At 54.1% G+C, this 21,153-nt stretch overlaps 3 protein-coding genes across 3 annotated transcripts; 2 read left to right on the top strand and 1 right to left on the bottom strand.

Moving 5' to 3' along the window:
• Positions 1–3,117: 3,117 nt before the first annotated feature.
• Positions 3,118–5,090, bottom strand: CABS01_06749 (uncharacterized protein; the record flags this gene model as incomplete). Its single annotated transcript, XM_060540114.1, has 2 exons — positions 3,118–4,991; positions 5,081–5,090. The coding sequence occupies 2 exons, from the start codon at positions 5,088–5,090 to the stop codon at positions 3,118–3,120; spliced, it is 1,884 nt and encodes a 627-aa protein (XP_060403798.1).
• A 2,119-nt stretch (positions 5,091–7,209) lies between these two features.
• Positions 7,210–9,685, top strand: CABS01_06750 (WD domain-containing protein; the record flags this gene model as incomplete). The annotated part of the gene is made up of 7 exons (XM_060540115.1): positions 7,210–8,064; positions 8,121–8,288; positions 8,349–8,734; positions 8,794–9,079; positions 9,178–9,372; positions 9,465–9,540; positions 9,615–9,685. Coding segments are annotated over 7 exons (2,037 nt in total), but the record flags the coding sequence as incomplete, so codon positions are not given.
• Positions 9,686–17,824: 8,139 nt separating this feature from the next.
• CABS01_06751 (arrestin) lies at positions 17,825–19,904 on the top strand (the record flags this gene model as incomplete). The annotated part of the gene is made up of 4 exons (XM_060540116.1): positions 17,825–17,889; positions 18,027–18,170; positions 18,239–19,001; positions 19,056–19,904. The coding sequence occupies 4 exons, from the start codon at positions 17,825–17,827 to the stop codon at positions 19,902–19,904; spliced, it is 1,821 nt and encodes a 606-aa protein (XP_060403800.1).
• Between the last annotated feature and the right edge of the window lie 1,249 nt (positions 19,905–21,153).

Below are 21,153 nucleotides of genomic sequence, written 5' to 3' on the forward strand. Positions count from 1 at the left end.
GATGTGAGACTGAGGCAGATGTTGGTGATCGGGCCAGCGGCCTTCGTATATAAAGACGGAGCCAGCTCTCGCTATGGTATGTTCGTCATGTCTATGGTCTTGGCTCCTTTCTGGGTAGGAACAGAAGAGATTGGGTGGCCTCACTTCCACTGAGGAGAACTGGGAGCTGAGGTAGGAGGATTGGAGAATGTGGATACGAGAGGAAAGGCTGGGCAGACGCTCGTGTGATCAAGCCAAGCGTGTCTCACCCACTCTGTTGTCTTGTAGGGTCCCTGTAAATTCATCCGCGCGGAACGAATAAGAATATGGCGTCGATGAGGGTTAAAGAGAGATGTCTGGAGATGTTTTGAGGCGTAAGGTAAGTCAGGTGCTTGTTTGGGCTTGGGCTCAAGCACTTTCTGCAACAGGATGCCGATATGTCCAGCCTTCTAGATGTGCCTCGCAGTGGTTCTTACCAGCTGGAATGATCGCTGGCGTAAGCTGTGCCTTTTATATTGCCTCTCACATGGCCTCCTTCCTCATTTGACACTTCGAGGTCTCCGGAACCACGTACTGAATCTATTGAGTCGTTGGATTCGGTCAGACAAAATGGCATAAAAGCCCTCTTTACTTTCTCGCTTGCCGGCCTCGGGACATGAAGTGTTTATTGCTGTCGATTACGGGAACCAGATGCATGATAGCATGTCCATTTCGGAATCAGTTAGAGCTGGTCAGCAGCTAGCCAATACCGATCGCGTGCTTGTCGACACTTCTTCTACCGTTCAAAGATAGTACCAGTGTAAAAGTAGAAAGGAGACTCACCCACAGCAAACCCCCAGTCCGGCATGGAATAATAGACCAGCATACTGTAAATCGGCTTCTCATTTTACAGAACCGGCCATATCTCCACATAGCTCGTTGCCACATCCCGAAATCAAAACCTGAAATGTTATTCTCCCATCGCTCACGCCATGGCGAGAGGGGCATGACTCCTGCTTCTAGCTACCATCGCTTCGAATAATCAAACATATTGACTAGCCTCTCCTCTCGAGCTCATTATACAGCCATGATGTCCTACATCCCTGTCTTCATGAGCGCGCCGAAGAAGAAAGCTGAAGCGAAAAGTAATCCGTGGAATGACGGCTGGGCTGCTTTCTGACCCCTTCCGTAAGCTCTAGGAGGCCCGCGAACATACCTTTCAGAGATCAAGTAATCGGTGGCAAGGAGGATGCGGAAAAACATTAACTGAGGCGTCTGGGGCCAGGCCTTCTCATGCCATGGTTTCTGGAACATTTCATGGGATCGATGCATGGTCATGAGTATATATATCCTAGAACAAGGTCGAAAATGTGAGTGTTGATCCTGACGCATACGAAGAGACACCGAGAATGCTACACATCATAGATTACAATCTCTGGTCTGCGTCTAACGCAGGCGCTTGGAGAGAAGACGCTGAGTCCATGGCAGCGAAAGGTAGGAGCCACCCAAACGTCAAGAATTATCGGGGCCGCCCTCACGCCCTGTTTGATACCATACGAAGTCGCACATGACATGGCCGTCGCACTGCCTCATTAAAACACAGATCTAATTTGGCATTCTAGTCTCAAACCGCTGCCTCCGTCAACTTCCCTTGGCGGCACCATTGCAGACGGGTTTTGTGCCGTTTGCCCTGGTACTATGAACCAGGACGACGCGGCTGAGAGGTCAACTTGCTGTCGTCCATCACTGCATATAGAAACATCTCGCTTATTGATCACTTTCTGCCAGCAACGTGATATACGTCGGAGAATACGGCGACGATGTGAGTTGCTGTCATATGACGGAGGACTCTGATCATGTTCAAATAGCAATGTCCTAAGGCCCCTCTTAACATGGGGTCCTCGAAGCAAGTGAACTCATACGCATCGGAAATTAGCGAATTGGACGCGAAGGTGTTGGACGTGGTTGAATCTTGCTTTGCATTGCCGGAGGCAGAATATTATATAGTCTGTAGAGAGAAACAAGAGCCGTTAAACTAGTTGAACCTTCTACCGGAAGATACACACCCGGCATTGCGGCACTGCTGCCCTGGCCCTCGCGAGCGTATATTTGTTGACCTCTCTCTAAGCTATCGCTCACAAGCGCGACTAGCTTTGCAAGGCGATCCGTATCTTCGATGAGAAGGCCTTTGCCGCCGCTCATTCCTCTCAACCGTATATGCTTTGGCCGTTCGCTATGGGGGAGAAGACACGTCTGGCATTTGGATAACATTTCTGACCTGGAAGGGCACTCACAAATATCTCTTCCTGAGACGTAGGTAGAGGCTTCATAGGTCGAGCATAGATTCTGCGCTATACACCAGCAGAGCCCAGAAGTTCAAGATGCCAGCTTCGCACAACGGGCGGATGGAACATTTAGGGCTACAAGCTATGTTACGTTTCTACTTTGTTGTAGGAAGGCCCAAATTGAGAAAAGATCTCAAAGAAATCATCCAAGGTATCATACCTATATGCTAGCCTATCCAAACGTTAAGTGCCTCAATGTGGTTCTCTGGCCTCGCGAGGGTATTGGACGGAGACAGCCGGCCGCCAACACATTGCCATCGACTGCATGGCCACGAACCTACCAGTAGGTCAACATAACCGCTGGGAAGTAATAACAAAGAGGAGTCCTCTTTTGACCCATCAACTCCCGTGAGCTTCTTGGTTTCTTGTGCCCGTGTTCGTGCAGAGATACGTACGCATAGACAACTGGTGTTCACCTACGAAAGTCTACTTTCAGACACACCGCCGTTGTATGTGGCGCATGTTCAGTATTATGAACGGGAGGAAGAGAGTGCTTTGGGAGGATTGGGTGAGTTTGAGTGACAATGGACCAGTAGACAACATCCTTGAGAGACAATGAACAGTCTTGACTAAATGAAATCGGGGCGGCATACTTCAGGCACTTGAGCATAGGGACAAGAGACATTCGACCAGACAAATGCGATGATATTACGTTTGATTAGAGACTAAGTTCCTAGTTATATGTGTAGGGCGGAGTTGGGTATCATAATTGTAATTGTATTTCACTGAGTGGGTGATGAGACGTGCGAAATCGCGCCAACTCCGAGCAGATGCAAGCGGGAGGAAAACAAAGCGCCTAGAGTCTAGCCCTCTTCTAAGCGGACGTCGTTGATCGTCGCCAGATCATGAAAGCCGCAACTCCAGCGCAGGCCGTCGCGCCCAGGGCGAGATAGAGGCTTGTACGGTCTGGGGGCTCCTCTTCGCTCCGAGGGAAAGCGGTGCTGGGATTCGTCGCCGCCTCGGCAAGGGCAATGAACAGCTCGCTGATACTGGACCACTTTACTGTGACGTGAAGGGGCGTGCTCATCATGAGGCTTGACGTGTACGTGTCTGGCTGCGTCTCGCTGCGCTGCGTTGTCTTGTCCTTGTCCGCCTTCAGAGCTGTGTAGATGTTGGGAAGGTCGTCCAGTTGCGGGTAGCGCTTGCGCAGGTCGACGATGTGAGAGAAGGAGTCAGGATCCGAGGAATCGTACGTATAGCAAATAAGGTCGCAAGCGTCGAGCTTAGCCTGATTCTCCAAGATGGCGGGCTCGAGCTCACCCAGCTCTTCCATAATCATGTAGCACTGCTTGCCGCCAGGAAGCTCTACGCTGTTGACGGCTCGGCGCGGCTTGATCGTCGGTCGGTGGAGAGTGTCGAACGGCCTATTCAGGAAGGCGTCCAGCAATGAAGATTTGCCAGCCCCTGAAGCACCCAAGACGTAACATAGCACGACATTGCGTTCTACCTTGCCTGGGCGTCTCCTGCGCTTGCGCGACTTGGTCACCTTCAGAGCAGCTGTCGTGGTTTCCCTGGCGGTTGCAGGTTCGAAGCCAAGGTACGCCAGATACTCGAGCGTGGTCTTGGGCTCCATAAAGGTGGTCATGCTCCATTGAGCGAGCCATCCTTGCAGTGTGACGTGCCCGGCCTCGTTGCGTACGGTCGACGATGGGAAGGATGTTTCGATCCAGGAGGCAGGAAGTCCTGGCGTCGGCGCGAAGAGGGCCTCTAGCTCTTTGTCGTTGAGACCTCCATCGTTGTCCTTGTCGAATAGCAAGAACAAATCGACGAAGAAGCGATAGCCAGCCGGGCTCAGTTCTGCTGATGAATACTCGGGTACATCAAACTTGGGTCGCAAGAAGCTGTCTTCCAAGCTCAAGCTGTCTGTGTAGCGGAACTTGCGCAGTATGATCCATATCGTCTCGTGCCGACCCTTCTCCGCGTAGAGTTTGTTGAGTTGCAAGAACCCGCTCTGGTCGATACCCTTCTCGGTCGATAAGTGCGGGACAGACTTGCCGATCGACAACTTAATGTTCTCGAGATCTTCGGGAGTTAGGGGCTTGTCGAAGCACTTGGACTGGAAGTTGTGCATCTCTTGATCATTGAGCCACCCGTCTTGGTCCTTATCGCACAGGTAGAAAATGCGTTTGAGGGCGTCGACACAAGCCGGCTTCAAATTCCCCTCCTTGTAATCGAACAGCGGGGCGATGGGGTGGGTGACGGCCTTTTGGCATAGGAAGAAAACTTCGTTGACGTTGCGGTGCTCCCTCGCGCTCGAGCGGATGCACGAATCGATCTCGCGGAACTCGGACATGACAGGAAGCATCTCGCCTTCGACCACCTGCGGCGTGTTTCCTTCGCCCGTCAGGTCGGATTTATTCGCACAGAGCACGACTGGAACATTGACACCGAGGGAGCGGAAGTAAGGCATCCAGAACAGGGCGACGCGCTCATAGCTGTAGTGGTCTGAGTAGACGAGGAGGATGACGTTGCATTTTCGTATCTCTTTCCTGAGGGTTGTTCGGTCCTGAGGGCGGGCAGAGGTGTCGACAATAGTGGTCGTTACGTTCTCGGGGGTGCCCAGCTGTGGAGGGATCGTGATGGAGGGGAGGACGGATTGGATCTTATTGGAGATGAAGACATCCTTGACGAGCGACGCAATGAGGCTGGACTTGCCGGTGCCCTCATCACCGCAAACGCAGATGCGCACTATGGAGTAGCAAACGTGGTCAGTAGGAAGTTTGACAGAGAGCACAGCGGTGGAATGGAGCTCAGCTCCTCCTCGTCAGGCCACCTACCAGAAGCCATGGTTACGGTATTTGCAGCTCGAACAAATGCTTCTATTGCGGATCCATGGCAGGGTCTATGGTGAATGATTGCTACAAGGAGGTCGATTTGATGAAGCGGATCGCCGTTTGAGGTGGGAACTGTTGGCTGAAGATGGCTGCTTTTTCTTGATGGAATTGGCCCAACGGGCTTGTAGAAGCTTTGGAGCGGGTAGGACGGGAGCTGCAGGTCGACGGGGATGACGACCTGATTTACAAGGATGGGTCCAGTGGGGTAAGTGGGAAGGCACTGATAGCACAGCGGCCAGCGCGTCTGGCGATGCAAGTTGCGGTCACCAGGGAGGTCGCACACGCTGAAGCATTTTGATGGATTACGTAAGTTTTCCTGGAATAAGACACAATATCAGCTTCTCTTCGTACACTCTCGTGAAGAATAAGAAGGGAGAACCTAAATCTTGGTGGTCGCGGGCCCCGTACGAGACTCGCAGAGCTCTCACGCCTCTCCTTCTGCATTTAGCAGCCATGGTAGAAACATGTGCTGGTACTTACAGAGCTGGGTCATTCTCTTTATTTCTTGCTTCAGGTACCTAGGTTCCATACCCAAGAAAACAATGTGCTTCAAGACAGGTAGTCCCGGATAGATGCCTCCGTGTGCCCTAGACCGAGACATGTCTTTACGTAAGTTTTGGACCCCATTCAACGAACTCGTATGGATTGGTTTAGCAGTGACATCTCAAACCTTGACCACAATGGTTCGTGATGTATCAGGACAACCCATTCTTGCCAGATGAATTTTGAGTATATATCAACTTGATCTGTAATTAACTAAACTTCATCTGAGCACATTCGGTCTACGAACTGGTCTTGAGAATTACAAAATACCTACAGCACCCCTGCCTCGTTCTTCAACCTTCTTACCCCACACTTTGCCTAACATGCCGTTGTTGCTGTTTCCTCCAGAATGAACCCATAGTCAGGGACAATGGACTCTTGTGATGCTGGCCGGGTTATTGGGGAATAGGTACACTATATCCGAACTGTAGTATTCCTCCCCACAGTCTGTCAGTCGGGGATCCTCCACTCTCCCCTCCACCCCTCCCATCTTGCATCCCCATCCCACCACTCACGTCGCAGCAATCCTTCTCCGCGTCTGACCCGGGGGCCCTCGTTCCCCTGGAATAAGCCATGCCCCAATACCCCCAACCTGCAGTATCGCTCTCCCCTGCCACGCTTGCTGACCTGCCACGCCTCCCCATGAAGACAGAGCCCTGGTGTTGGGAAAATGGGGATAATTGGCACATCCGCCGGGGGGTAAGGTAAGGAATCATGTGCGAGAAAAGGGCGGGGAACCCGAATTGGAAACGAGCAGGAGCAGCCTTGGGGGTTCTTGACTGATTGTGGAGGGTTGTGGTTGGCGCGCACCTTTACACTCCTTTGGCCTGGGACGAACCAACCCCGGATGGGAACCGAACCCGCCTATTCGTGCCTACACCTACCTTACACCTTCAACCTCTCTCTTTCTTACCTACTCACCTCGCTCTATTAATAAGGTGCTACACCACCACCACATCCCTCCTCCGCGCCGCACATGAACTCCTCTTGAGTTCATCTGGTCATTCGCGGCGACACATCTCCGCTGTCTTCTCCCCCTCCACACCTACCCGTCGCGCCTGACTTCCACCGTCCGATCGTCGAACCCTCACCGAAAAGCCGTCCGTCTCTCTCTGTCACTGCCGTTATACGTGCGACCTTCCCAAAACGTCGACCTTGTCAGCCTCGGCCGTCGCCCGTCACCCGTCATCCGATTACCCGTTATCAACAAGGCCCAGGAACCTCCACTCGCGGGGCCGCCAGTGACGTGAGGCGGAGCCGATCAGAACGCACCCAGACCACCGTCCCGAGCGCCCGACGATAACCACCTCCAACCACCTCACCTTCCGACGTCGCGGTTCAACCCTCGCGTGCCTTTGATCGATATTTGCCCACGTAGCAATTGAACACCGCAATAGATCTGGATCATACATAATACTAGCCCATCATGTTGTGAGTTTACCCGACCTCGGCTGGTCCTTGCCCGCGGACAAATACAGCCAGCACCTATCCAAACCCAGCCGTCCAACCTGCGTCATACCAAACATCACGCAGGCACGAGACAGCCTTTTCCAGCCTCGTTCCAGCCGCACACCCCAGAAAACTTTGCCCACAATGTTGGTATCTTCAAAGACAGAGCAGCAGCTGACAATTGCACTCCGTGCGACACCAAAAGCGTCCTTCCCCCTCCCCCGCGATACCCCTCGCACTCGGGCGCCTACGGCGCAATCGGCGCCGGCATCGCCCCCATGATCGAGACGAACAACATTCTCTCCAACCCCGAAGGCCCTGAATACCAGTTCCTCGTCGGTGAGGGTACCTACGTCCTCAAAGAGTGCCTCCATCTCGCCACCCCTCCACCGCATCCCTCTGAGGCCCCCGTCGTCAACCCGAACCCGCTCGCCACGACGCCCCAGCCCGCCTCCGCTGGCACCAAGCTCTCCCTCATATCTCTCGACGTCCGCGCCGCGCCCCCCTTCTTCTACAACAAGGGCGCCAGCACATCCACCACGCTCTCCTCCTCCCTCGGCGGCGACATCCAGGAGCACCCTAACGAAGGGCGGTATTCTACCGAGGCAGGGCTCAGCAGCGATGGAGGGGACGGCCGCGGTGCCTCCCTCAGCGACGGCGTCGCGCCCCCGACGTCGTCATTGACCATGGTGTCGGCTCCGGCATTCGGGGACGGAAACTCGGCGCTCGCGCCGGCCAATACCAAGGACGCGGCCAAGAAGAAGGTGGCCAAACCCAAGAACAACATGACCAAGAGCAACTCGTCCTTCATTTCTAGAGTCATTGTGAACGAGAGCTTGGCCAAGAAGCTTCAGGAGCGGCCTACGGACGGCGTTTTTGCGTTTGCCAATATCAATCGAGCGTTTCAGTGGCTGGATCTGTCATCACCAACAAAGGTTGGGCTTCCCACGTATCGACGTTGCTGCGGACCAATTTACTGACGAGGTTGAAGGCCGACTACTTGACCAAGATTCTGTTTACAAAGGCTCATTGTCTGTGTCACGACGTGAACCCCATCACCAAGAACATTGCTCATATTGATGTAATCATGGGCTTCTCAACGGGAGAAATCATCTGGTGGGAGCCTGTTTCTCAACGGTATACTCGGTTGAACAAGAATGTAAGTCTTTGAAATCACACTTTGAAGCGTGTGAAACCAGGTAGACTGACCGTGCCCCAGGGCATCATCAACGGCACACCGGTATCAGAGATCCGTTGGATACCAGGCTCCGAGTCCCTCTTCCTAGCAGCGCACATGGACGGCTCGCTGGTGGTCTACGACAAGGACAAGGAGGACGCGCAGTTCTCCCCAGAGGAGGAGCAGCTTGCGACCAACGGCTCATCAACAAACGGAGAGAGCGATTCGTCGACCAACGGCGTCAACCACAACCTCAAGATCCAGATCAACAAGTCTGTCCACTCAAAGAACCAAAAGACGAACCCCGTGGCATCATGGAAGCTGTCGAATCAGCGCATCAACGCGTTTGCTTTCAGCCCTGACAATCGGCACCTGGCAGTCGTCTCGGAGGACGGCTCGCTCCGCATTATTGATTACTTGAAAGAAGAGTATGTTTGAGAGCTCTGCCGATGCTCTGGCGTGACTTGCCCTAACTGACACGACACAGGTTGCTGGATCTCTACAACTCGTACTACGGCGGCTTCATCTGCATCACATGGTCACCGGACGGTAAATACGTTCTGACGGGAGGCCAAGATGACCTCATCTCCATCTGGTCCGTCGTAGACTCGGCCATTGTCGCCCGCTGTCAAGGTCACCAGTCGTGGGTGACATCAGTGGCATTCGACCCGTGGCGTTGCGACGACAGGAACTATCGGTTCGGCAGTGTCGGCGAAGACTGCAGGTTATGCCTGTGGGATTTCAACGTCGGCATGCTGCACCGGCCCAAGGCGGTACGTCGTTTTGTTCCGGCTCCCCAATTTCCCCGCGTCGAATCGGGAACCTCGGAGAGGGGGCGTGAGACCAAAAAAAAGCTGACTTGTCGATACAGGCTTCCGTTCATCACCGAGGCTCCGTATCATCACGGTTCGCCAATCCCTTGCAGAGACAGGAGACGGCCAACACGTCGGCGAGCCGCATCCGGTCCAACTCGACTCTGTCTGGAGGGGCAGTGGACGAAGACGGCAGCAGCATCGTTCATCCTGTCGAGCCTCGTGCGAGGATCGCCATGCTACCTCCTGTTTCTGTATGTTGCCTCGGTTCCTCTCTTCCACATGAAATTCTACATCTTGTCAACGTTTTTTCCTTCTCGAGGATGCTAACAATTTCGCCAAATAGTCCAAGGCAGTTGATACCCATCCCCTGTGCTGGCTGGAATTCACAGAAGAAGCCATCATCACAAGTTGCAAGAACGGTAAGCCATTGGACCTCGCACCGAGGTGTTACAAGCCTCAACGGACACATGCTGACATGTCAAACCCCCAAAAGGCCATATCAGAACATGGAATAGGCCGACTGATGCCCCGGTGCCGACGGAGGGTGCCTCTCAACCATCTTAGCCGCATACTCGTCTTTTGGTGGAATGATAATGAGTTGGCTACCCTTTTGTTTTTCGTTTCGTTGCAGATATTGGAGGAGTCGAGGTGTAGAAATCATGTCAGCCGATGCATCACCCCTCTACGCGGGGGCTTTGTCCATAATTCTTTTCCAAAAGTGCCTTTTCGCTCAATTTCAATCAAACTATCCATGTCCAGCTGCAGGATTATGTGTCAAAAGATGTCATCTTTTCAACTCTCTTTTTGGTTTTTGCCTCAATGCTCTGTCGATGTGCGTTTCCATCATGAGGGTTTCGAGATGATCATGACGTGACGCGATCTGCATGTGATTTGAGAATCCCCAAAGATGCCCAGGAGTTCCCACTGTGAAAAGGATGCGCCACTCTCGAGACACAAAGCTGCATTGGCAGCACTGGCAGCGAAATCAAAGATGCGGCTCCGTAGTATAATAGTGGGCTCTGGGCTTCTGTACATCGGTCGAGAGCGTCGATGGACCCCCTTGGCCCTAGTGTTCCATTGGGGGCCTCTCCTTACAAGTTACCAGCCACAATTGACTCTGTGTGTATCTCTGCGACATCGGTTCGTCGACAATCCGTTGGTTGTCGCACGGCGGCGCGTGGTGTACGAACACACTACGGTGAGAGAGAGAGAGTGCGTGGGGGCTCCACCACGCTCGACGCCACGCCCAGCCATGTTTGATGGAAATGGCAACAAAACGGGTTACGTCTGCATGTAGCAGTGGATAGCGGGAACAAACGCAATCCAAGCTTGGCTCAGCCGCCAAATATTGTAGGGCCCAGGCACCCAGTGAAACATCAGAGACAGAGAAACGGGAGAGCGGGAGAGGAAACCCGGCCCAGGAAAAAAAAGAGTCTATCAAGTTCCCGATCCACGCTCGACGAAAAGAAGTCGGGACGAAAAGTCGAACGGTTACCGGCGCAGACTTGCAGGGTCATTGATGCCTGGGCTACGTCGTCCCGTTCCTGGCCCGGGAAAGGTAGATAGCACATGCTTCTGGAACGGCGTCCATATTGTTCAAGGACGAATCGAAACGGGACCCCTCCTTCAATAAAGTCATGGATCATTGACCATTTGTTGCTTGTCAGAAAGCAGGGAATGGAAATTCCCGATGTCCCCACTGTTAATTTGATATGCGATAGGTTCCTGGGAGTCTGCTACAGGTCAAAGACGAGTAAGAATGGGTGTCGTGGTATCCGTATCCGTAACACGAAGAAAAACACCTCGTTGAGCGAAACCTGGCGGAGCCTTTTTCACATGTTGTTGGTGGTGAATGGCGGCCTCGACACGCGGCGCCATAGAAGCAGGGTAGATGCTGAGGCTCTTACTCGTCGTCCAACGAGACTTTGATGAGGCTTTTTGAGCGGTGCAGCCGCAAAGTGTTTTAATGTGCAGTAGTATCGCCGCAATGTGTGTCTGAGATGCATGCGGGCGTATCGGGAGATCCACGTGTATGGATGCAGAGCACTGTTGGAAAATTTTCCCTATGTCGCCGCAAGCTTCGATTATTGAAGCTTCAAACCTTCACGCCCCTCTGTAGAGACAAGGCGTTGGCGCGCCGCGCAGATAACGGGTAGACGGCCCACACTGAGCGGTTTGTGTGCACCTGCATAGCAAGGAGCTTACCCTAGCGTGCCTAGGGAACTCGGGAGCCAGGAAGCAAGGCTGAGGACGAGCCCCACAATCGTGGTCTAAAGTGAAGGTCCTACAGGTCGAAGCCGGTCTGTATGTAGTCTATACTGCTACAGGAAGGGTGCGGTATCAAGGTTTCCATCCCAGGAAGCCCAGGAATGTGTTAGAGGTGCGGCGTGGTCCCTCCTTTTTTTCACCGCTGCAAAGGGCCGAAGGTGAGAGATTTCGGAGAGTGGATATGCGCAGGCGGCGGTAGTTGGCGAGATTTTGAGATGGGGCCAAGCTTCGTGACTCAACCTGGCTTGGTGCCCGAGATGGATCTTGCCCAGTTCAACATTGTTGAAACGATGGGCCTGTTTGGTGATTTGACCACGTTCAGCGACGCAGCGAGCCTCTCGTACACATCTGTTGCCATGTGCAGCAATTTACCAAGACGGGAGAACGCATAACCGCTGCAGTTGAACATGTCTGGACGACCCGCTCAGTCCCGACGGTTCTCATTCGATTTTGCAAGCGAAGATGAGCAATGAACGATGCTCAGGCCATGATGTGCACTGGGGCGAGACAGAACGGCCCAGACGAGACGAAGCCAGGGACCAAGAGACGTACGAAAGAGATGTCATGTTGATATCAGTGGGGCCCTAGGGTGATCTGACATCAGGTCCAGGAGCAGGCATGATGCTATCTTTGCACAAGGCCAGTCGATTGGGCGGGGGCCCGCGGACTGTAGACTGCGGATGCCATCTGCGGCAGCGAGCGAGCTGAGCCGTTGAGGCGCCAATCCATACGTACTCATCAAGGCGGCGTGCAAGTTGCGCATCGTGGCATCGTGAATTCTTTGGATCTTGACCTTGTATCCGTACGGATACCTTGGTCCCTTGCAAGATGCGGCCCTTCTGTAGCGTACCTTAGCTTGGCGGGACAACGTAGGCGGAGCCTTGGTGGGTAATGGCTTGAGGAGCCTTGACCTCGCTTCTGCTAGTTATCCGCCCTCAGTGCAGCTTCACCGGACAATCTGACTGGGATACGTTCAGATGTCGAAGAAATGCGTGAATCGAGGTGGGATCCAAAGCTTTGAGGGCTACGATTGGAACAGCGAAAGGTTTTGCGCTGTCGCTTGCGTATGTGACAAGCAACCATCTACTTTGTAGCTTTGTGTGTGGAAAAGTGACGAAATCAAGAAAGCTTCAACACGGCGGCAGGTGGCTGCAGCTCTTAGAGTCGGAGCTTGAACTTCGTTGGTGACACAACACCGACTCGAACATCGGCAAGCATGTGTCCAGACGCCACCAAGGAAGTCTAACTCAAATATTGCTTGACGAAAAAAGCAGCTTCGCAGGAACTTGCCGGCCGATGTGCGATTGCGAGATGGATCATGGCTGCGCCGTTCACAAAGACCGAAACTCGCGCCCGCCGCCCGTATCTTGAAGCTTTCGATTCGGCGTAGGTCCGGGCTCGGCGCGGCTTCGGACCGCTGCACGGTGACTTTGCGGCTTAGTGCAATTTGTCGTTATCTCGGAGTCATTCTTCCTAGCGCTGCGCTTATTGGATGCCAGCCACCCGTGGGAAGGGTGAGGGAAAAGTCGCAATCGCGTCGGAGAAAAAGCAGGGTTGAAGGCGCCATTGTCGAAATTTCAGCGAGGAATCCACTCGAGATCGAGTCGGTGAGAGGTCCATTCTTCTGGAAGACTGGCACTCTTTTTTTTCCTTTTCCTCTTGGTCCTTGGCTTTGCCTGAGCCCTAGGGGGGTTCAAGCCCTCGCAAATGGAGAAGAGTCGCACTGCGGACGGTGCTGGCCGAATGATCGTATGGTAATGGATTGATTTCTGTCTCTGGTTCATATGTTTCCTCATGCAGGATTAAGTGGCAGCGGAAGCGCTGTAACCGCGGCCATTGTCGGTTGATAGACCGGGACTTGAAGCGCAGAGACTCGGAGCCCTCTGACCAGGATCAGGTTTCTCAGAACTCAGGTCTCAGGGCTCAGGAGTCGCTTTTCGCTTCTTCGCTTCAAGCTGGAACGAGCAGGGAGCATTCCTGGCTAGAGCAATCAAGGCCTGGTGCTTATCGGTGGAGATTTCACCGAACCCTCAGAGCCCAGATGAGTATGCCCATAGCAGGGCTCGGTCCAGGTCCGGGCCCAGGTGCCAGAGTGCTTCCGCCTCTCTCCTGGCGGCGATCTTCCAAGCAGCGGACCAGAGTCTGGCAGGGGTTCAGGAACAATGAGGGCCGTCGTCGGTTCAGTGGACGGGAGTTTGATGGATGATGGGACAGTGGGAACGTGATGCCCAGGCCAGGTCGACAGGGCGTATGATTTGGACGGCCTGGAAGCTCTTTGTCTGCTGAGAATGCTGCATGTGGTGCTGCATGCGGCAGACCTACCCATTCAAACGGGCCCGACAGAGGAGCTGGACAATTTGACTTGCATCGGCTGCCCGCAGGTCTGCAGATGCCAATACGGAGAGGTCATGGCCTGAAGCGGGACCGTCGCCCATTAAGCATGATGCGAGACGTCCAAGTCGGTCGTGAGGTGTAGAATCGGAGAGCTGTGGGATGCGAAGTGCTGGTTCCCCGTGTGACTTGGGGCACTGCATGCCCCGAGCACATCCATTTCCCGTTTTGACAACATCGTGAGATTCTATCCGTCAGGTGCACTCGAGGTTACGGTGGGGGTAACTCAGATATGCCCACAGCGGTCGTCCTGTCTTTTTTCTCTCCATTTTGAGACCTCCGATGTTGTACATGCTTGAAACAAGCAATGGCTGATCATGATCCAAGCCTCTGCCGCTCAGATGCAAGTACTATGTACCCCGCCGTGCTCTACTAGAAGAGTCTCATGATGAATGATGTTTATGACCAGTGACTGCATCTGAGAGACGATCTTTGTTGGAAGCTTCAACGTCAGCCAGCAGGATTTGGCCCTGCGCATCTTCGATAGCGGGTGTGGGGGTCGCCAATCTTGCCCGTACAAGGCCACAAGAGGCGTGGCCTGTTGGAATGACGGGCAATGGCCTCGGTCGAGACTGGCAGCTGAAGATGATGGATGCGAGAAACCCCCCATGTATCACGACGATAGAGTCCAGCGGATAGGTCTTGGCTCCTTGGGTGTCTTGCAGGTGGACGAGATGGTTGCCAAAGCCACAATTGGTGACGATGGTGTTTTCGAGGCGGTCTACTGGCGTATCGTTGCTAGCCTAGGCTGCGTCTTAGTTGCATTGGCGATGAAAGACGGTCGATATTCGATATGAGATATTGGGTGCAAACCAACACACTACAGAAGCGTGTATCAGTCAACGTAGTGATTTCCAGGCAAATGCAGTAGAGCCCGATCAAGGAGACAAGTACCACGCGGGTTGCAGCTTTCCGTAACGAACGGAGGGAAGACCGCTTTGCAGTTTGGGTAAGGTGGTGGTTGGCGATTGATTGACCAGGGCAGATGCTGGACCCAGGACTTTGCAGATTGAACATCCCACGCCAGAACCGGGCCCACCACGCTGGCCTGTCCACTCAGTTTTGTTGCCTCGAGCGAGTTTTCAAAAACGGGCGTCTATCGTAATTCTTGCCAGGGGACGTCTTACAAGATTCTCACCGGGTGCCGTCACTTTAGGAGGTGAGAAGGTGTGGCGGCAATCAAGGTGGCAGGCACGCCGCACAGCGTAGTGTACATACTCCGCAGCAGGTGCCAGGCGGCATACCAAAGAAAGAAGGGGCAGAGACTCAGAGTGACGGGCAGGCGCGCAGGGAACGAGGAAGGGACCCACAGCTTCCATCTGAGCTTCCATTCCACCCGACCAACCGACGTCTATCGCACGATTCATGCAGGGGCCAATCAGTGGCGTCGGTGTGGCAGTCTTTTTTCGGCAATCCGTCGCCTTATCCGTCCAGATGAACGGCGCCCGGGCGGCAATACCGTCTGTAGATGTTTGGATGTATCTTTTGGTGAACCTAAGCTTTGCCTTAGCTAAGGTATCTCATTGTTGGAGGATTCGAGGCCCTTTGTCTGCCCGGCGGTATTCATGTTGGTTGCCGAAGCCTAGGTGCCCTACCACGCCTTGGTCATAATTAGCTTCGGTCACTTCTCTCAATACCGGCTTTGCATCGTAGACAATACCTATCCGTAGGTAGTCAAGGCAAGGTAGACCTCGGCACCGCCTTGAGAAGGCGTCGCTGCAAAGACACCTTCACGGCGGGCACATGCGCCGCCCGTCGGAGCTTCCATCTGATGGAGCGAGGCGCATCGGAGACTTATCTTTCCATGTGCAATGGAACGGGCAGATGTTTAGCTGTACCTGTGAGGTATCGCGGACACCTTAATTGCATGCAGCAGCAGGTGTCCTTTACGGTCTATGTGCCTGGGAAGACGGGACTTGATAGGTAGGTACGTGAGGTTGCGCCTGAATAACGTGTCGGTCGCAGTATCTTTAGGCCGGGCGCATTTCGAGCAGGAGCAACCACCCGCGGACCTGAAAGTGCAAGTGCAGGCGCTCGAACCATGTGTTTCAATTTGGCTTGCTTTTCCCCTTAGCTACGGATATCTTTCTGCCCGTCATTCATTTTCTCCGTTGCCAGTTTGGCTCGCCAATTTCAGAGAGTCGCATTTTGGGTAAATTCCGGTTTTTTGAACAGACGACCCTGCCTCGGATGGCCACATGAGTCCCCAAAACTGCAGGCCGGGCTCTCCGTGAGGTAGAATACCACGACTTGAAGATGACCCGAGCCTCCGTTTACACGATGAAGCCCAGATGAGATGTTCAGCGTTACGAGGCACACAACTGGGTACGGAGGTACGAAAGCAGGTATTTTCTGACCACAGCCTGCCTGCACTGTCCAGTCCATGGGGGCTGCCAAGCCGGCCAAACAATCCACCACACCAAAATCAGCAAACCCACAGCCGCTCTCCCTCTAGGCTCAAGCCCATCCTAACTCTGAAGGGTGCTGATTGCTGAGTCTGGTAAAGGGATAAGAGATAACGATGGTGTGCGATGATGAGAGTCAGACAACAGGCCCAGGCTCAAACTCAGACTCACCAGCATCGGCATCAGCGTCAGTAGCCGCACCACGCATCTCTGCCAAAACGCGCCATCGGTTCACCATCGCTCCAGATAGCCTTAGATAGGCCGCTTCTAGTTTGGATGGCTGATGAGATGATACCCCCGTTCATCAGTGTATCATAGTCAGGCACGGAAACACTGCGAAGAGCGCGCATAGATGCCGCGTGCTCTCGTCATGACTTTTTTTGCGCTAAAAAGTGTAGATGGTTCAGATGCTTGGTTTGACCGAGAGACTGACCATGATTCACCCACGCCCCTCTTCGTCGTTTGAGGCAAAAGCCGCAAGAGGAAGAGGAAGAGGAAATTCATCCCACTTGTTCATGGACTCATCCACCAGCGGCAGGGCACCATCGCCGCCAAACCCATGTCTTGGTTCCCGACACCACGCGCGGCACCAAGCAGCAGATACGGAACGATATGCACAGACCAGAGCGCAGATACACACCCGGCCTCTACGTAGTGCCTGAGTGAGTCGCTGTTGAATTCCCATCTGACAGCGACAGCCACAGCCCTTCCATCAGTCGGTGTCAAGTCGGTGTTCTCTCCCGCGTGGAAAAGGGTACGTGGGTACCTGTAGGATACACTGTACCTTTGCATAGGTACCTTAATTGTGTGACAGCAGGAAGCAAGCGGAACACCCAGGTTCAGCGTGCACGCTCCATTGACCATCCGTAGGTACCTTACCTCATTCTCGCCTTCCCTCTGGGTCTCTCTGGCGCATCGACCCAGCCCTGCTGCACCTCGTTTCTTCGCCGTGGCCCATTTGGATGGGCAACACAACACACCCCGGCTCCGTCTTGGGCCGTCCTCCTTGCCCGGTGGCTGCCGCTGACCCTCATCATCCATCCTCCTGAAAGCCAGCAAATCGACGGAATTCATCCTTCCTGCGCCTGTATCCGTAGTGTACGTACCCGTACCGCCCCTTTCCTCTCTTCCTTGCCTTACTGCGTGGGTTCTCCTTATCCTTTCTCCGTCCACAAGGTCCATGGGGACCCTGAACAAGGAACTCGTCTCTTCGCACACCTCCCGGGCTCACACCCACCTCATCTATCAATCTTTTTTTTTGCTGCCGAATCAAGGATGCCCCACCTATCCCACCAAGAGCGAGAACCCGCCGAGGGGCAGGGGCGTGGCCGTGGTGGATGACGGGCGTGGGTCTCGATTTTCGGCTTCCACTTCCCACGCTTTTGCAAATCGACGTGGGTGTTGCTGCCCGTTTGTGAGGTAAAGGCGCGAGCTTTTTGCTTGTTGCGCTTGGTCGCTTGCCCACGCCTACGCCCACCTTTACCTTTGATCTGACGAATGTCCCAAGTACTTCGTACCCAGAAAGGACGCTCCGTCGATAAATACAAGCTCGTCTCCAGACCTCTCCTTCCCAGATGTTTAGGCTGTTTCTTCTTCCCCAGGCATACCGCTTGGTTCATGTCACACCCAACCTTTGAAGATGCCGTCATTCAATCCATTCTCAACCGTCACAGGCAAGCATGCCGCTTCGCTTTTTGAAATCAGGTATGCCCTCCTGCCCCACGTCTCCAAATCCCGCCGTTTCTTTCCTCTCTCCCTCTCCAATTTCTCTTTTCCGGCGGTGACTCTTTATTAGTCCCGTTTTGTGAAGGGCCTCCCCGCTGACGTCTGACACCCTACAGGCTAGACAATGATTTTATCGTATTTCGCGGAGGAGAGGACGAATCTGCCGGTCAGATCCTCAAGGGCGTCGTGGTGCTCTGCTTGCCCACGCCGCTCAAGATCGAAGATGTCCACCTGCGACTGACTGGCACCCACCGATTAACGTAGGAGGCCCTCCTTATTTCCGGTTCGATTTGCTGCAGATCAGTCAACTGACTTGCGCTCTCAATAGGTGGGATTACTCCAAAACCGCCGCTTCTGGCGTCTCCAGCCAAAAAGTCGACAAGACCACCACACTGCTCCAACATCGCTGGGCTCCGTTTGTCGGCGGCACTGGTGGCAAGAACACCATCTTGCCGGCCGGCAACTATGAGTGGCCCTTTGAGTACACACTGCCCGGCAACACCGCCGAGAGCGTCGAAGGCATCCCCGAAGCGAGCATCACCTACAAGCTCAAGGCCACCGTCGCCCGCGGCAAGCTCGCCTACGATCTGCACGCTTACAAGGCGCTGCGCATTATCCGCACCCTCGAACCCGCCGCCCTCGAGTTCCTCCACGCCATGAGCGTCGAGAACATCTGGCCGAACAAAGTCGACTACTCCATTATCATTCCGCAAAAGGCTGTCGTCTTCGGTGCCACAGTACCACTACAGATGCGATTTACACCCCTTCTCAAGGGCCTCGAAATGGGGGAGATTTCAGTCAAGATGTTGGAAATCCGAGAGTGCACACTGCAGGGTCCCACAGGCAACGTTTTCAAGGAACACAGGACAGAAAGAGAAGTCTCCAACTGGAAGTTCGACGTCGAGCGCGATGAGCACTGGCACGATACGATCGAAGACACCGGCCAAGAGGGGTGGATGGTTGAGAAGAAGCTGAACCTTCCCAAGAGACTGCGACAGTGTGTCCAGGATCTCAACCACAACGGTATCAAGGTCCGACACAAACTCAAGCTTGTTGTCGCCCTCAAGAACCCCGATGGTCACATTTCAGAGGTGAGCCGCTGTGACTTCGCTCTGTGATGGCTTCGCAAAACTGACAATTCCTAGCTCCGAGCCACTCTCCCCGTCTCCATCTTCATCTCTCCCAATATGCCCCTTGACGAGCATGGAGTTCTCGTCGACCAAGCTCCTGGCGCGCCTGCTCAGGCCGAAGTCACCCGTATCGCACCCCCCGGCTACGGCGAGCATGTCCTCGATCAACTCTACGAAGACGTCGACATGAGCGGCTTCCAGACCCCAGCTATCCAGTCTGGCTTTAGCAGTCCTTTCTACGCCCAATCGCGCGCCGGCTCATCAGAGAACCTTGCTTCTCTCGCCATGATGAACGGCCATGGTGTTGCTCCCGCGGCACTGTCGCATCGCCTGCAAAACGTATCCCTCGATCCCACGAACCGCAACACCTCGTTCAACTCATTGAACGCCATCACGGAGGACGTCGCAGCCCCGACATCTGTTCCCACGGGAGAGAACTCACAATCACAATCGGCAGCTTTGACCCGCCACAACAGTGCCGAGGAACATCCCAACTCGCACTCCTCAGGACGCAACTCGCCTGAGCACCTCGACTTCCCTGACATGGCTACCTTGAGCAAGGTGCCTAGTTACACAACGGCTGTCAAGACTCCCCTTCGGCGGGGCCCGAGTAGTGACGCGCTCCCCGACTACTTCTCTGCCATGAGCGCCCCAAACACGCCTCCTGCGAGCGAGGCTCCTGTTGCAGACCCGCTTGGCATGATCCCTGAGCATGAAGGTGGCGGCAGCGAGCCGACCACTCCGGGTGGTTCGCACCGTTCATGGCATCGCCCTCAGAGCATGAGCAACCTGCTCCAGGCTGTGCAGGGTGGCGGCGATGATCGCCGAATCCATCTCATCCAGGGACGGGAGAGAGTTTACTAAGGCTACTATGCGGAGATGATTCACACCATACTCACTTGATTATATTACGACTATAGAGAGGGCGGCAACCATTGTTTCGGGCATGGCATCGGCGTTGATGGGTGAAAATGGGATACTTGCCCATGGGACTGGTCTTTTGAGATTTTTACACGATATAGATTTGCGCCTTGGAGGCATCAGGACTCATCGGCTGCTTGGACACACACAAAGTATAGGGATCGGTCTAATTGTTCGTGGGATCTACCACTGGGGCGATACTGGGAAAGGCAAACAGGGATGTACGATATACCCACCGCTTAGAGCGCGGCGTGTCGATTGCGAGATACCAAAGATGACAAAAAAAAGTCAATACTCGATTTTCTCAATACATTGCGCAAAGCTGCAGAGTGAAGTGATCCAAATGGTTACGCGGGGTACAGTTACCACGACGACGGCAACATCTACCATTCCTTGACTGGTTGACCGCTGCCTACACCGGATCCCGACGATGGAGCGCCCTTGACATATTCAACGGAGGACACGCTCGTAATGCCGAGAGTGTGGTGGTGGCGGCCACGGCGTTGTGGGCGGTCTTCCGGTTCGGCGGCGGTGGGTGTGGCTGGCCTCCCGGCCGATGTCGGACGCCCCGATAAGAGAGAAGTTTGAAATGGAGGGGGAGGGGTTACAGCCAACCACCCAACTTAGCCTAAAGCGAACATGCCGAGGGGTCACCGGGTATCACGTTGTTCATATCGGGGGTGCTGGGTGTACAATTTTACCTCTTTCGGTACCTGGTTCCCAGGTGTCTGGATGCTTTTGGGGGGAGGTAAAGTTTCAGGGTTGTTGTGGCTGTGGCGCGGTGAGACCGAGGTGGGATGCTGGATGTGGTGACGATGGCATCATCTTTTCATAGTACCGAAGTCATGGCTTGACGTGATGGCAGTAAGTTGTCAGGTAGATATCCGAGAGCGTGGGGGAGTGCAGGAAGCATATGGATAGCGCGAGGCATACGGAACCTCTTTGGCAAACATGAGTTCACTAGGGATCTAGACAGGGCCTTGTTCCATTGCTGAAACTGACCATGTTGGTAATGAAGGCTGTGGCATGTCGATGCGTTTGGTGAGATTCTAATGCTCCTAGATACCTAGCAGTCATCTTCTGCTACCTGTATCGTGAGCCGGTTGTCTGCTCTTCTGATAATACAAACAGGCGATGGCTTAGTTAGTATCGGCAGAACGGAGGATGATAACACAACCACAAGGAATGGACT

This window comes from Colletotrichum abscissum (genome assembly GCF_030869225.1).
Source record: "Colletotrichum abscissum strain IMI 504890 chromosome Unknown Scaffold_14.1, whole genome shotgun sequence".
In the NCBI taxonomy this organism is placed as follows: Eukaryota; Fungi; Ascomycota; class Sordariomycetes; order Glomerellales; family Glomerellaceae; genus Colletotrichum; species Colletotrichum abscissum.